A 15,904-nucleotide genomic window follows, 5' to 3' on the forward strand; every position below is an offset into this window, starting at 1 on the left:
CTGGTTGGCCGAGCTTCCCCCCACCCCCACCCGGCCGGCCGGCCTCAGACCTTCTGAAACAGCCGCCTGGTGCTGACAAACCTGCAGCCACTCGCAGGGATGGGACACGGTGAGTGACATCTCTGCTCCATCCATTCAGAGACTGTGGGCCGGCCCCCCAACGCTACAAAGCGGGCGGGTCCCAGAGCCCTCCGTCATTCGGTTCCTGTATTTCACACTGCTCCCACTGTTGAAGGAGAATGGCCCGGACCAAGCAGACAGCCCGTAAATCGACCGGAGGGAAAGCTCCTCGCAAGCAGCTGGCGACCAAAGCGGCGCGGAAGAGTGCTCCAGCCACGGGCGGAGTGAAGAAGCCTCATCGCTACAGGCCCGGCACCGTGGCTCTCAGGGAGATCCGGCGCTACCAGAAATCCACCGAGTTGCTCATCCGCAAACTGCCCTTCCAGCGCCTGGTGCGGGAGATCGCTCAGGACTTCAAGACAGACCTGCGCTTCCAGAGCTCGGCCGTCATGGCCCTGCAGGAGGCCAGCGAGGCTTACCTGGTGGGGCTCTTTGAGGACACCAACCTGTGCGCAATCCACGCCAAGCGAGTCACCATCATGCCCAAAGACATCCAGCTGGCCCGCCGCATCCGCGGGGAGCGCGCCTAAACTCCACCTCTCCACCAACAACAAACGGCTCTTTTAAGAGCCACTAATCCGGCAGAAGAAAGAGCTGGGGCTTTCTGTTTGATGTCCTGTTATTTCCAAAGGCTCTTTTCAGAGCCACCTACAGTGTCTATCAAAGGGCTGAATACCGGCTGGGTATTTCCGTCCGGAGGATCGCTTCGTATGTCTTGTGTGGACTCGCCTCCACTCGCGCGTCTGGTTATAAACCACCAGGGATAACTCTCACTTCGCGTTACGTCCTCGTGAATAAAGACAACATCTACAGCAAACAACGATCCACTACTGTCCGGGTTCCAGAATCACAGATGTATAGATATGTGTTTATTGTTTGATATTCTGTTTAGAGCCTTATTATACTCCTGTTCCGATCACAGTACTTATGTGATTCAGAACAGTTAAAGAAATTAGGACAGAAGTTAATAAACCGCAGTACCTTCAGCAAATAAAACAGCAACAATAGCACTAATCGGCTCCCCGTGGGCACAACTTATGATGACTGGCACAAACTGATTCGAAGGGGATGGAGTTTCATGTCTGGTTGATGGCCGGGAATTTAACCGACACCAGGAATGTCCGGGGTACTGAAACCACATTTAATCAGTAAACAGCATCTGAAATAACTAAGATAACATTCAGAAAGTATTCTGCTGTAATAGTCGAAATATTAGTGTAGCACTTTAAAGTAAAAATGTGAGTGGCTCTTAAAAGAGCCTTTGGGTTTTCGGTGTTTCGTCAGCATTGAGTGGATGTTTACTTGGAGCTGGTGTACTTGGTTACAGCCTTTGTCCCTTCCGACACGGCGTGCTTAGCCAGTTCCCCGGGCAGCAGCAGGCGCACGGCGGTCTGAATCTCCCTGGAACTGATGGTCGAACGTTTGTTGTAATGGGCCAGGCGGGAAGCCTCGCCCGCGATGCGCTCGAAAATATCGTTGACGAACGAGTTCATGATGCTCATGGCCTTGGAGGAGATGCCGGTGTCAGGGTGAACCTGCTTCATCACTTTGTAGATGTAGATGGCATAACTCTCCTTCCTTGACCTCCTGCGCTTCTTGCCCGCCTTGCCTACAGGCGGTTTCGCCAATGCTTTCTTGGCGCCCTTCTTGGCTGTTGGTTTCGGCTCAGGCATTTCTTCGGTGAATTTCAAACACTAAACAAACCAAAGATACTCCGCTCTATAATCCTCTCTGAAGTGACCGGAAGCCGTTCGGAGCGCGAATTAAATAGGCAGCGGCGTCGCCCTATGCTAATGAGGGATGGAGCAGGAGCGGATCGTCATTGGGTGGTCGGAGACATGAATCGCACTTCGCTATAAACCTTCTGATTGGATATCTGCGGTGAAACATTGCAATCCCTCGCTCCCCCAATCAGAAGCCGCTTCCACTGCCCCGTCGCGTCACACCAAGCTCCAGTATCTTTGGCCTGACACTACATTTAGATTAGATAGATTAGATTTTATTTGTTGTCATTTGAACCCAGAAGTTCAAACGAAATTTAGTTTCTGCAGTCATACAAACAAGAAGAAGAACCAAGACACAACATAATTTACACAAACATCCATCACAGCGAATCTCCTCCTCACTGTGATGGAAGGCAAAGTCTTATCTCTCCCTTGCACTGCCCATTCTCCTCCCGATGTCAAAATCAAAGCCCCCGGCGGGTGATGGTAAATAAGTCCCGCAGCCATTAAAGCCGTGACGGGCGATGCAAGGCCGCGCTCCGGGTCTTGATATTGGAGCCCCCGGCGGGTGCTAGCAAGTCCCGCGGCCATTAAAATCGTGCCGGGCGATGTAAGGCCCTGCTCCAGGTCATTCTCAACCCCGCTACTCGGGCGGGAGTAGTCGCCGTTGCAGAAGCTCTGAAAAGCTGATTCTAACCAGGGACCCGCGCGCTCCTGGTGTCACCGTCCGCTGGGACGCCGGCTGGAGCCTCCGAATCTCCGGGGTCGGGCCGCAGCAGCGCGCCACCACAGTTCCTCCTGCACCAAACTCGGCCAGATGGTGGGTAAGCCCGCAGGCTCCGCGACTGGAGCCCCAGGTCGTTCCGGTTGGAGGCCGCTTCACGGTGCTACGCCCCAACGACAACGGAGACCCGTCAGAGAAAAGGTCGGGTCCACCGTACAGGGAAAATATTTTAAAAGTAGAGCCAGGTTATTGTGATGGCACCATTTGGTCAATAGCTCGATCTCACTTCCATACACTGACTCCCACAACAGTGGTGTCATCGGCGAACCGTCTATGCAGGGGCTGAGCACGCAGCCTTGAGGTGCTCCCGTGCTGATTGTTATCGAGGATGACACATTTTCACGAATATGGACATTCTGTAGTCTGTTGATGAGGAAGTCGAGGATCCAATTTTAGTGGGATGCGCAGAAACCTAGATCTGAGAGCTTGGTAACCAGCTTGGAAGGGATGATGATATTAAATGCCGAGCTGCAGTCAATGACTAACAGCCTGACATATGAGTTTTTGTTGTCCAGAGTGGAGTGGAAAGCCGTGATATCACATCTACCGTTGATATGTTTTGACGGTAAGCGAACTGCAGTGGGTCCAGGTTCTATGTATGTTATAACCATATAACCATATAACAATTACAGCACGGAAACAGGCCATCTCGGCCCTACAAGTCCGTGCTGAACAATTATTTTCCCCTAGTCCCATCTACCTGCATTCAGACCATAACCCTCCATTCCCTTCCCATCCATATACCTATCCAATTTATTTTTAAATGATAACATTGAACCTGCCTCCATCACTTCCACTGGAAGCTCATTCCACACAGCAGTATATGACAGAATCTTACAAAAAATTTATTGATGTATGTTTGAGTATAAAGGAACGTCCAGCAAGTGAGATAGTGAGCGGTCAAGTTCTGAATATTCCAGTTGGTGTGAAGGGCAGGGCCAGCAGGAGGAGGGAGCTCTGGGTCACAGGGTATGGAGGGTCTGGTCAGAAAAAAGAAAGGTGTGTCCAGGTACAGCCAGCTACTATCAAGTGATCCTTAGACATGGTCAGGAGATGCAGAAGCATGCATGGGATGGAATATGGAAAATAAAATGGGGGCATGAGATAACTTTGGCATAGAAGTTTAAGGAGAAAAATGGAAATAAGGAAGTGGAGAGAATGTGGCTCCGTCAAAGACCAAAGTTTATGTGTGGAGCTGCAGGAGATTGGCAAGGATCTGAGAGTATTTCTCTGTTTTTAATATAGAAAAATACATGAAGATGACGGAAACACTCTCTGTTCTGCAACACTCTCCAATGTTCTACCATTTATTGTGCAAGTCCTACCCTGGATTTGCATATCAGTGTGCAACACCTCACATTTGTCAGAGTTAAATTATATTTGTCATTCCTTGCCCCACCAAACCAAACTTCCTGCGTATGATTGGATAGTTATATGGACGGGAAGGGAACGGAAGGTTATGGTCTGAGCGCAGGTATATGGGACTAGGGGAGAATATGTGTTCGGCATGGACTAGAAGGGTCGAGATGGCCTGTTTCCGTGCTGTAATTGTTATATGGTTATATGATGGGCACAGCCTAAAGTTGGCATTTAATACCTTCATCCCCTCCAAGCTGGTTACCAAGCTCTCAGATCTGGGTCTCTGTGCATCCCTTTACAATTGGATCCTCGAACTGATTGTGGACTTAGGGAGGGTAGGATAGGGACTAACAATTCCGTTTATATCAATGGTGAACAGGGTCAAGAAATTCAAATTCGTGGGCGTGCATATTTCCGAAGATCTTTCCTGATCCCAGCGCACTGATGCAATTATAAAGAAATCACATCAGCGCCTCTACTTCCTGTGTATATTACGGAGAGTCGATATGTGAAAGAGGACTCTCTCTAACTTCTAAAGGTGTACAGTAGAGAGCATGCTGACTGGTTGCACCGTGGCCTGGTTCGGCAACTTGAGCGTCCAGCAGCGGAAAAGAATGCCCCTTCTCTCCCCCTTCTCTCTCACAGAGTCTCTCACCTGTTTTGGCAGAATTTCTGGCAGTTTCCCACCAGGCCTGAGTGACTGAACTGCCAGTCTACCTGACCTGAGTGCCTGAGCTTGCCAGCCCACCAAGCCTGAGTGACTGAGCTGCCAGCCCACCAGGCCTGAGTGACTGAGCTGCCAGCCAAATAATCCATTCGGCCCTCAATGTCCATACTAGCCCTCTGGAAACCAGTCCCTTCGGCCCACAACCCCCCCAACTAGCGCTCCATAAAGCCCCCTCCCCACTGGCCACCAATATTGGAATTGGTGGAGAGGTGGAATATTGCGTTGGGGGACCAGCCCTCCCGTGTGAACATGGGACTCAACGGGTCCCACTTCGTCTAGTATCCCTATAAACCTTTCCTATCCATGTAAATGTAGTGTCACGCCAAATATACTGGAGCTTGGTATGACGCGAACGGGGCAGTGGAAGCGGCTTCTGATTGGGGGAGCGAGGAATTGCAATGTTTCACAGCAGATATCCAATCAGAACGTTTATAGCGAAGTGTGATTCATGTCCCCGACCACCCAATGACGACCTGCTCCTGCTCCATCCCTCATTAGCATAGGGTGACGCCGCTGCCTATATAATCCGCGCTCCGACTCCTAGCTGGTCACTTCCGTGTTTGAAATCCATCGAGGAAATGCCTGATGCGCAGAAAACCAAAGATGTTGCAGGATCTTTGCCGAAAACAGCCGCCAAGAAGGGCGCAAAGAAAGCTTTGCCGAAATCCGCAGTCAAAGGCGGTAAGAAGCGCAGGAGGTCGAGGAAGGAGAGTTACTCCATCTACATCTACAAAGTGATGAAGCAGGTTCACCCGGACACCGGCATCTCCTCCAAGGCCATGGGCATCATGAACTCGTTCGTCAACGATATTTTCGAGCGTATCGCTGGCGAGGCTTCCCGCCTGGCGCATTATAACAAGCGGGCGACCATCAGCTCCCGAGAGATTCAGACCGCCGTGCGCCTGCTTCTTCCCGGGGAGCTGGCCAAGCACGCCGTGTCGGAAGGGACAAAGGCGGTGACCAAGTACACCAGTTCTAAATAAAGATCCACACATTGTTGAGAAAACCCCCAAAACCCAACGGCTCTTATAAGAGCCACCCACATTTTCGCAGAAAGAGTTGTACTAATGTTTCGACATTGAATCGCAGCAGAATTATTTCACATTCTGTTTAGTGATTAAATTAAATGTTCCAATATACGCGGGATATTCCCGGTATCCATGTTGCGTTCCTGTCCATCAAACAGAATTAAAACTCCTTTCCCTTCACGTCAGCTTGTCCCAGTCATCATAAACCTGAGTCTGAAGATGGGTTTCGACCCGAAACGTTGCCTATTTCCTTCGCTCCACAGATGCTGCTTCACTCGCTGAGTTTCTCCAGCATTTTTGTCTACCCAGTCATAAGTTGTGCCCACGGCCAGCCAATTAGTGCTGTCGTTGCTGTTTTATTGTCTTCATCTCTGTAACTGTTCTGAATTGCATTTCTACTCGGCAATTCGTCCACAGTCTCTCAAGGAGGAACGTTTCACACTTTCTCCCATATTGCGATTCTTGTGAAAATGAACCAGACTATAATCCGACACCGTTTACATAGTGACCGATCGCTAATTGATGCCGATGATCGTTTTTTGTAATCGGTTACCGGCCTAAATAAATCGTAAATTAAATGTGTTGTGCTGTATTGCCCGGGGTTCAAGGTGGTCAATAATCAAGAGTATTTCATTGTCATATTTACCGTGAACGGAACAATTAAATTCTTACTCGCAGCAGTATAATTAACATCTTAACGCAATGCACTTACATAAAAAATGATAATGAAAAAAGCAATGATTATGTGATGTAGCAAATTGTATTGACATACAGATTTATAGTTTGGCGGCTATTTCAAAGTTCGAGTTTTGGAGGGACTGGCAGTTATTTTCAGCGCTTTTCTGTTGTGGGTTTTGATTGGTATATAATACAGTCCTCTGATTGGGTCATTCTTCACACCAATGAGATCATGTCCTTTTACACCAATCACCAGCGGTTCTCTGGATTCCTCAAACAGGTATAAGAAAGGCGAGTCTGTGATAATTTTCTCATTCTACGTGTACAAAACATCAGGAGATGTCTGGACGAGGAAAAACCAGCGGCAAAGCTCGGGCCAAGGCCAAGTCTCGCTCGTCCCGGGCTGGACTGCAGTTCCCGGTCGGTCGTGTTCACAGGCACTTGAGGAAAGGCAACTATGCTCAGCGGGTGGGTGCAGGAGCCCCTGTCTATCTGGCTGCTGTGCTCGAGTATCTGACGGCTGAAATCCTCGAGCTGGCCGGCAACGCAGCCCGGGACAACAAGAAGAGCCGCATCATCCCCAGACATCTGCAGCTGGCCGTCCGCAACGACGAGGAGCTCAACAAGCTGCTGGGAGGGGTGACCATCGCTCAGGGCGGTGTGTTGCCCAATATCCAGGCCGTGTTGTTGCCCAAGAAAACCGGCGCAGCGAACAAGTAAGCGAGAGAAACTCAACATAGTGACCCAAAGGCTCTTTTCAGAGCCACTCACCATGTCTGTGGAAGGGCTGATCATCGATTATGTTTAGTGCGGGACAAGTGTTCCTTGTCGTTGTCGAAAACCGACTGCACATTGAGTTGTCTACACGGTGGCGGAGCGGTAGACCAACTGCCTTACAGCGCCAGAGACCCTGGTTCGATCCTGACTACGGGCGCTTCCCTGTACACAATTTGTACGTTCTCCTTGTTTCCTCCCACACTCAAAAGACGTCCAGGGTTGTAAGTTAATTGGTTTGATATAAATGTTTAAATATATATGTTTTTTTCAAACACTTATCATTTGTAGGATAGTGTTCAAGTGTGAGGATCGCTAGTCGGTGCGGACTCGCTGGTCCGAAGGGTCAGTTTCCGCGTTGTACCTCAAAACTAAACATGAAACAGCGGTTGGCTGATGCGGAAAGCTACATTTAGGCAGATATGCCTCAGAACATTGGCAGCGACCTACAGTAAGAGATCCTCCTCGAAACCAACTCCGTTTCCCTCTCACCTACAGAACAATTAATGCAACAACACTAACACCGACTCAAGGTTTCTCTCCGAAAACAGCGACTAATATCCAGCCCCGGGCAGAGCTGAATTCCTTCAGTTCCGCTAGCGGATCAGTAAAACCGCACCGCATACAATTTATGGGGACATTAAAGTCGATATAAATGGATGGAAACAATATTATGATAACATTTGCCTCTGTTCTTGTTTGCACTGAAATTGGCCGGCAATCACACTGCAGTCTTTTCTCCGATTGGCTGAGCTCCGACCGCCGGCGAGAGCCAGGATGTGTGTGTGTGTGTGTATAGATATATATAAATAAATATATATATAATATGTGTGTGTGTTTATTTATATATATATATATGTGTGTGTGTGTGTGAGAGTGTCAACAAATAACAAATACATAGATACATAGAAAATAGGTGCAGGAGTAGGCCATTCGGCCCTTCGAGCCTCCCTCTTAAATATAGCCGATGAACTGGCCTCAACTACCCTCTGTGGCAGAGAGTTCCAGAGATTCACCACTCTCTCTGTGAAAAATGTTTTTATCATCTCGGTCTTAAAGGATTTCCCCCTTATCGTTAAGCTGTGACCCCTTGTCCTGGACTTCCACAACATCGGGAACAATCTTCCTGATTCTAGCCTGTCCAACCCCTTAAGAATTTTGTAAGTTTCTTTAAGATCCCCCCTCAATCTCCTAAATTCTAGCGAGTATAAGCCGAGTCTATCCAGTCTTTCTTCATATGAAAGTCCTGACATCCCAGGAATTAGTCTGGTGAACCTTCTCTGCACTCCCTCTATGGCAATAATGTCCTTCCTCAGATTTGGAGACAAAAACTGTACGCAATACTCCAGGTGTGGTCTCACCAAGACCCTGTACAACTGCAGTAGAACCTCCCTGTTCCTATACTCAAATCCTTTTGCTATGAATGCTAATATACCATTCGCTTTCTTCACTGCCTGCTGCACCTGCATGCCTACTTTCAATGACTGGTGTACCATGACACCCAGGTCTCGTTGCATCTCCCCTTTTCCTATTCGGCCACCATTTAGATAATAGTCTGCTTTCCTGTTTTTGCCACCAGTGGATCACATTTATCCACATTATACTGCATCTGCCATACATTTGCCCGCACACCCAGCCTATCCAAGTCACCTTGCAGCCTCCTAGCATTCTCCTCACAGCTAACACCTCCCCCCAGCTTAGTGTCATCCGCAAACTTGGAGATGTTGCATTCAATTCCCTAGTCCAAATCATTAATATATATTGTAAATAGCCGGGGTCCCAGCACTGAGCCTTGTGGTACCCCACTAGTCACTGCCTGCCATTGTGAAAAGGACTTATTTACTCCTACTCTTTGCTTCCTGTTGCCAGCAAGTTCTCTATCCACATCGATACTGAACCTCCAATACCATGTGCTTTAAGTTTGCATACTAATCTCTTATGTGGGGCCTTGTCGAAAGTCCAGATACAACACATCCAATGGTTTTCCCCTATCCACTCTACTAGTTACATCCTCGAAAAATTCTATAAGATTCGTCAGACATGATTTACCTTTCGTAAATCCATGCTGACTTTGTCCAATGATTTCACCACTTTCCAAATGTGCTGCTATCCCATCTTTAATAACTGACTCCAGCAGTTTCCCCACTACCGATGTTAGATTAACTGTTCTGTAATTCCCCGTTTTCTCTCTCCCTCCCTTTTTAAAAAGTGGGGTTACTTTAGCTACCCTCCAATCCTCAGGAACTACTCCATAATCTAAAGAGTTTTGAAAAATTATCACCAATGCATCCACTATTTCTGGAGCTACTTCCTTAAATACTCTGGGATGCAGCCTATCTGGCCCTGGGGATTTATCGGCCTTTAACCCATTCAATTTACCCAACACCACTTCCCGACTAACCTGGATTTCACTCAGCTCCTCCATCTCCTTGGACCCGCAGTCCCCTGCTATTTTCGGCAGATTATTTATGTCTTCCTTAATGAAGACAGAACCAAAGTAGTTATTCAATTGGTCTTCCATGTCCTTGTTCCCCATGATCAATTCACCTGTTTCTGTCTGCAAGGGACCTACATTTGTTTTAACTAATGTCTTTCTCTTCACATATCTATAAAAACTTTTGCAGTCAGTTTTTATGTTCCCTGCCAGTTTTCTTTCATAATCTATTTTCCCTTTCCTAATTAAGCCATTTGTCCTCCTCTGCTGGTCTCTGAATTTCTCCCAGTCCTCTGGTATGCTGCTTTTTTTCCCTAATTTTTACGCTTCAGCTTTTGCTTTGATACTTGTCCTGATTTCCCTTGTTATGCAATGATGCACTAACTTCCCTGATTTATTTTTTTCCCAAACTGGGATGAACAAGTTTTGTAGTTCATCCATGCAGTCTTTAAATGCCTTCCATTGCATATCCACTGCCAACCCTTTTAGAATTAATTGCCAGTCAATCTTGGCCAATTCACGTCTCATACCCTCAAAGTTACCTTTCTTTACGTTCAGGACCTGTTTCTGAATTAACAATGTCACTCTCCATCCTAATGAAGTACTCAACCATATTATGGTCACTTGCCCAAGGGAGCACGCACTACAAGACTGCTAACTAACCCTTCCTCATTACTCAGTACCCAGAGTAGAATAGCCTGCTCTCTCGTTGGTTCCACTACATGTTGGTTTAGAAAACTATCCAGCATATATTCCAAGAAATCCTCTTCCTCAGCAGCCCTGCCAATTTGATTCACCCAATCTATATGTAGATTGAAGTCAGCCATTATAACTGTTTTACCTTTGTTGCACGCATTTCTAATTTCCTGTTTGATGCCATCCCCAACTTCATTACTACTGTTAGGTGGCCTGTACACAACACCCACTAGCGTTTTCTGCCCCTTAGTGTTTCGCAGCTCTACCCATACCGATTCCACATCCTCCAAGCTAATGTCCTTCCTTTCCATTGCGTTAATCTCCTCTCTAACCAGCAACACTACCCCACCTCCTTTTCCTTTCTGTCTATCCCTCCTGAATATTGAATATCCATGGATGTTCAGCTCCCAGCCTTGGTCACCCTGGAGCCATGTCTCCGTGATCCCAACTATATCATAATCATTAATAGCTATCTGCACATTCAACTCATCCACCTTATTACGAATGCTCCTTGCATTGAGACACAAAGCCTTCAGGCTTGTTTTTACAACGCTCTTACCCCTTTCAGAATTATGTTGAAAAGTGGCCCTTTTTGATTTTTGCCCTGGATTTGTCTGCCTGCCACTTTTACTTTTCACCTTGCTACACCCACCCCCACCTACACCCCTCTGTCTCTCTGCTCACCCATTTAAGAACCCCACCACTTCTTATTCTCTTCATTATTGTTTTCTTCTTTCCCCCCTACATGTTGGGTGTGAGTGCTTTCCTTCTCTGCCTCCTGCCTCACACACTGTCTACTAGCTTTCTCTATTTGAGTCCCTCCCCCAACCGTTCTAGTTTAAAGTATCCACAATAGCTTTTGCCAATCACCCCGCCAGGATATTGGTCCCCCTCGGGTTCAAGTGCAACCCATCCTTTTTGTACAGGTCACACCTTCCACAAAAGAGGTCCCAATGATCAGAAATTTGAATCACTGCCCTCTGCACCAATCCTTCAGCCACGCCTTTATCCTCCACCTCGCTCCATTCCTATTCTCACAGTCGCATGGCACAGGCAGTAATCCTGAGATTGTTACCTTTGCGGTCCAAATAATAGTACAATATAATATAGTATTTCGTAGTTCAGAGCTTATTCGTTATGTTTAAAAGCCTGATGGCTTTCAGGAAGAAGCTGTTCCTCAATGTGGATGTTACACTTTTCAGTTTACAAAAGTCGGACGTGACAAGAGAAGTCGGGCATAAGTAAGTTAGTCCACAAGCCGTGATTCAGTCTGTCAGTCCAGAGACCATGAGTTAGTCCAAAGGCAGTTAGTCCAGAGGCCATGAGTGCCCCCCCCACTGGCATCCAAACCTCAAGACACTGCCCTCCGCCTGGCTATAGGATGCTCCCCCTCCTGAAGCCGCCCCCATCCCCCGCTGCAGAACACCCCCTCCCTCATCAGCCCACGAGAGCCCCCGCTTGAAGCTGTCCCCCTCTCTCGGCTGCAGGACGTTTGCCACCCCCGGGGTGGAAGATTGCAACCTTCACGTGGTCCACCCTGTTTCGACTAATGCAATCAACTCGATGTGCACAAACAGAAGATCAAATAGGACAAGTTGTCCTACAACTTTAGGCTGTGCACACCACAGGAAAGAAGAAGCCACTCATTTACTCACAAGCCGTGAGTAAATGAACTGCCAGCCCAATAATCCATTCAGTCCAACCTCTCTCCCTTCTCTCTCACAGTCTGTCACCTGTTTTGGGCAGAATTTCTGTCAGTTTCTCAGCTGCCAGCATGGCAGGTCCGAGTGACTGTACTGCCAGGACTCAGTGACTGAACTGCCAGCCCAAGAATCCATTCGGCCCACAATGTCAACACTAGCCATCTGGAAACCAGTACCTTTGGCCCACAACACCCATACTAGTGCAACAGAAAGCCCCCCCACCCCCACTGGCGTGCAATATTGGAATTGGTGGAGAGCTGGAATATTGCGTTGGGTGACCAGCCCTCCCGTGTGATGCTGGGACCCAACGGGTCCCACTTAGTCTAGTACATTATAAATGTGTGAATGTGGTTTAGCCACTGCACCCTTCACTTGATCCCGATCCATTTACAATACAGACTGCGAGTGAATTAATTATCTGACAGGAGATTCTGGGAATGTAACCTCCCATTAATTTCACCTGGTAACCATTTGAAACAAATACGATTCATGGAACATAACAGCGGTTGGATTTTTGTGCAAAGGGGATTAGGTTATGGACAGGTTAATATTAATATACCGGGGTCAAATCTTGATAAGAAGTGAGATTTCAGGGGACTTACAGCACAGGAGGTTACAGTTAATACATCATGTTCACCACAGCAATTAAACCACATCAACAGCAGCAAAATGCAAATGCAGTACCTTGTTCATATTAGTCTGCTCTTTATGTAACGTAATGGGTGAAATATTTGGAGACAGGGACAAGCTGAAAGGGAATAAGAAGATAAAGTTTCTGTGTCAGTGCAGAGGGTGGGAACATAACAGGAACACCAGGACTGTGAGAAGAACCACCCAATTTAGAACTCAATGGAGGAGGACAAAGGGGTTAATTAAGAGGGTGGAAAAAGAGCATGAATGAAAGCTTGCGGAAATATTAAACAAACGGACTGTAAAAGCTTCTTTATATATGTAAAAAGGATCAGATTAGTGAACACACATGTTGGTTCCTTATAAGCAGAGACAGATGAATTTATAATGGAGAAACAAGGAAATGACAGAACAGTTAAGTGAGTACTTTAGTTCTGTCATCACTAAGGAAGACACAAACAATCTCCCAGAAATGCTAGGGGACCGAGGATCTAGTGGGAGGGAGGAACTGAAAGAAATCCACATTAGTCAGGAAATGGTGTTAGTAAACTGTTGGGACTGGAGGCAAATAAATCCCCAGGGCCTGATGGTCGACATCCCAGCGTACCCAAGGAGGTGTACCCCAGAAATCATGGATGCATTGGTGATCATTTTCCAATTTTCACTCGACTCTGGATCAGTTCCTGTGTACTGGAGGGTAGACACTGTAACTCCACTTTTTTGGATGTTTTCAATGGAGAGTTAGATTGTGCTTGTAGGGCAGAAAGAATCAAGGGATATGGAGGGAAAAAACGAAACTGGGCACTTATTTTAGATGATCAGCCGTGATCATAATGAATGGTGGTGCTGGCTCGAACAGCCGAATGGCCTAGTCCTGCACCTTTTTCTATGTTTCTCACTTTAGGTAGCCCCGGCATTCTCTCTCGCTCTATCCCTCCCCCACACAAGACACAATCGCTTCTCAGCTAAGAATGGCCTGTTACTTTTATCATTGTTTCTATTTTGCATATCTTTCATTCATTGTTCTTTACCTTTCCATATCTCCTGTTTCCCTTTTCCCTGATCAGCCCGAAGAAGGGTCTTGACTTGAAATGTCACCCTCTCCAGAAATGCTGCCTGTGCCACTGAGTTACTCCAGCTTTTTGTGTCTATGGACTGGGTAATGTTCACCCATTTGTCCAATCATCTTTGATTCTGGTCGTTCAAATTGCTGAACTTGAATGATGCAATTATAGAAATTAAATAACGCCAACTTGTTCTGCAGTTGGCATACTGAATTTCCCCAGTCTTAGAAGTAGAAACATTGATGCACTTTCTTTATGATTGCATCAATGTGCTGGGGCCAGGACAGATCTTCAGAAATATGCATGCCCAGGAATTTGATACAGTTGCATATGGATGTTTCCTGAGCTTGGTCTTGGACTGAGGTTGACTTCCCTTTGTCCATATCCCTGCTGTCAGTGCTGGAGCTGTACTGGGCAGTCTCCATGCAGTTCTGAGATGGTTTGTGCAGGTCTGTGCCCTTACAGTGTTGGGAGTGGCTGCTGCAAATCTCTCAGACCACAGGCTGTGTGGTCTGTACTGGGCTGTGACTAAACAGTGTAGTGCAGGGGGTGTTCCTGTCTTTATCTGTACAGGAGGGTTGGTGTTGGAAATCTGTTGCCCCACAGGGAAGTGTGAGGTCCATGTCATTACATTATTGTGCGGTGTGATGGTCAAATAGTGTGTTTTCCAGGCCTGTCTCCTTGCAGTACAGTGCAGGGAAGTTTTATAGTTTCCTGTTGGTACACGTGACAATAATAAACTTAAATCTTTCTAATTCACACAGTGAGTGCCAGTCATCTGTCATTGTATAAAATACAAGTCATAAAGTGATAGAGCTGTACAGCATGGAAACCTTGCCCATACAATACAATACAATACAATACAATTGATTTGTCGTTTGGACCCCGTTGAGGTCCAAACGAAATGTCGTTTCTGCAGTCATACATACAAAACGAAAAAGACCCAAGACACAACACAATTTACACAAACATTCTTCACAGCGCATCTTCTCCTCGCTGTGAAGGAAGGCAAAAAAAAAACCATAACTCTCCCCTGCACTCCCCTCTCCCCCCCATGTCAGAGTAAAAGAGAGAGTCAAAGTCCCCAGCGGGCGATGTTAAATGTCCCGCAGTCATGAAAGCCACGCCGGGTGATGCAAGGCCAAGCACCGGGTCTTGGTGTTGGAGCCCCGGCGAGCGCTCACAAAGTCCCGCGGCAATTCCAAGCCGCGCGGGGCAACGATGTAAGGCCCCGCTCCAGGTAATCTTCAACCCCGCAACTCGGGCTGGAGAAGTCGCCGTTGCGGACGCCCCGAAAAGCGGTCTCCAACCAGGGACCCGCGAGCTCCCGGTATTTCAGTCCACAGACCTGCGTACCAACTAAGTTGACATATTGGGCTAGTCTCTTTTACCTACTTTTGGCCCATAATCCCTCTAAAACCTTCCTGGCCTTGTATCTGTCCAAATGTCATAATTGTATCCACTCCTATAGATTCTTCTGGAAGCTTATTCCAGATGTGGACGACACACTGAATAAAAGTGTTGCCCTTGAGGTTTCTCTTAAATTTATCTCAAGGTGGCGCCTGCCTGCGGCGACTTTTGCGGAGCTGCAGAAAATAAACTTCCAACAACTTACCTGGATCAGAAAAACGGCAGAAATCGGTGCCGTTTCGGACAAGCTGCTTGAGCACCTCAAGGCTCTTGCAATTTCGAGATCTCCCGCTGCTTCCATTGTGTCCGGAAACATGGCTGACGGGCAGGACTCCAGGTCAGAATGAAGCGCAGGGAACTTCTGCCCCCTCTCCCTACTATCCTACTGGCTAATGTACAGTCCCTTGAAAATAAAGTGGAGGACATGGGCAAGACTGCTTTATCAAAGGGAACTGAGGGAATGCTCTGTGTTCTGTTTCACAGAGACATGGTTCACCCCCAGCTCCCCAGACTCAGCGGTCCAGCCTGAAGGGTTCTCCATCCACCGTATAGACCGTACCCTGGCATCTGGGAAAGGGAGAGGAGGGGGCGTCTGCCTCATGGTCAACTCTGCGTGGTGTTCCGACGTGGCAGTCCTGCCCAACTCCTGCTCTCCACACATCGCGGTGAAGTGCCGTCCCTTCTACCTCCCAAGAGAATTCACCTCCGTTATCCTGACCGCGGTCTACATCCCACCCAAGGCAGACGTCTGTGTGGCACTGGAGGAGCTGCAC

The 15,904-nt window shown here is 47.6% G+C and overlaps 3 protein-coding genes across 3 annotated transcripts; 2 read left to right on the forward strand and 1 right to left on the reverse strand.

The window, feature by feature from the left end:
* Positions 1 to 201: 201 nt before the first annotated feature.
* On the forward strand, positions 202 to 730 carry LOC129715408 (histone H3). The gene has a single exon (XM_055665298.1). The coding sequence runs from the start codon at positions 240 to 242 to the stop codon at positions 648 to 650; it is 411 nt and encodes a 136-aa protein (XP_055521273.1). The 5' UTR covers positions 202 to 239; the 3' UTR covers positions 651 to 730.
* Positions 731 to 1,386: 656 nt separating this feature from the next.
* LOC129715411 (late histone H2B.L4-like) lies at positions 1,387 to 1,875 on the reverse strand. Its single transcript, XM_055665301.1, has one exon. The coding sequence runs from the start codon at positions 1,791 to 1,793 to the stop codon at positions 1,419 to 1,421; it is 375 nt and encodes a 124-aa protein (XP_055521276.1). The 5' UTR covers positions 1,794 to 1,875; the 3' UTR covers positions 1,387 to 1,418.
* A 3,363-nt stretch (positions 1,876 to 5,238) lies between these two features.
* LOC129715409 (histone H2B-like) lies at positions 5,239 to 5,708 on the forward strand. The gene has a single exon (XM_055665299.1). It carries the CDS (start codon positions 5,293 to 5,295, stop codon positions 5,695 to 5,697), a length of 405 nt encoding a protein of 134 aa, XP_055521274.1. The 5' UTR covers positions 5,239 to 5,292; the 3' UTR covers positions 5,698 to 5,708.
* Positions 5,709 to 15,904: the final 10,196 nt, after the last annotated feature.

Source organism: Leucoraja erinacea, unplaced genomic scaffold (genome assembly GCF_028641065.1).
Source record: "Leucoraja erinacea ecotype New England unplaced genomic scaffold, Leri_hhj_1 Leri_1168S, whole genome shotgun sequence".
Taxonomy (NCBI): domain Eukaryota; kingdom Metazoa; phylum Chordata; class Chondrichthyes; order Rajiformes; family Rajidae; genus Leucoraja; species Leucoraja erinaceus.

Coding starts and splice junctions, on each gene's coding strand:
- LOC129715408 (XM_055665298.1), top strand. CDS start 240: ATGGCCCGGACCAAGCAGACAGCCCGTAAATCGACCGGAGGGAAAGCT.
- LOC129715411 (XM_055665301.1), bottom strand. CDS start 1,793: ATGCCTGAGCCGAAACCAACAGCCAAGAAGGGCGCCAAGAAAGCATTG.
- LOC129715409 (XM_055665299.1), top strand. CDS start 5,293: ATGCCTGATGCGCAGAAAACCAAAGATGTTGCAGGATCTTTGCCGAAA.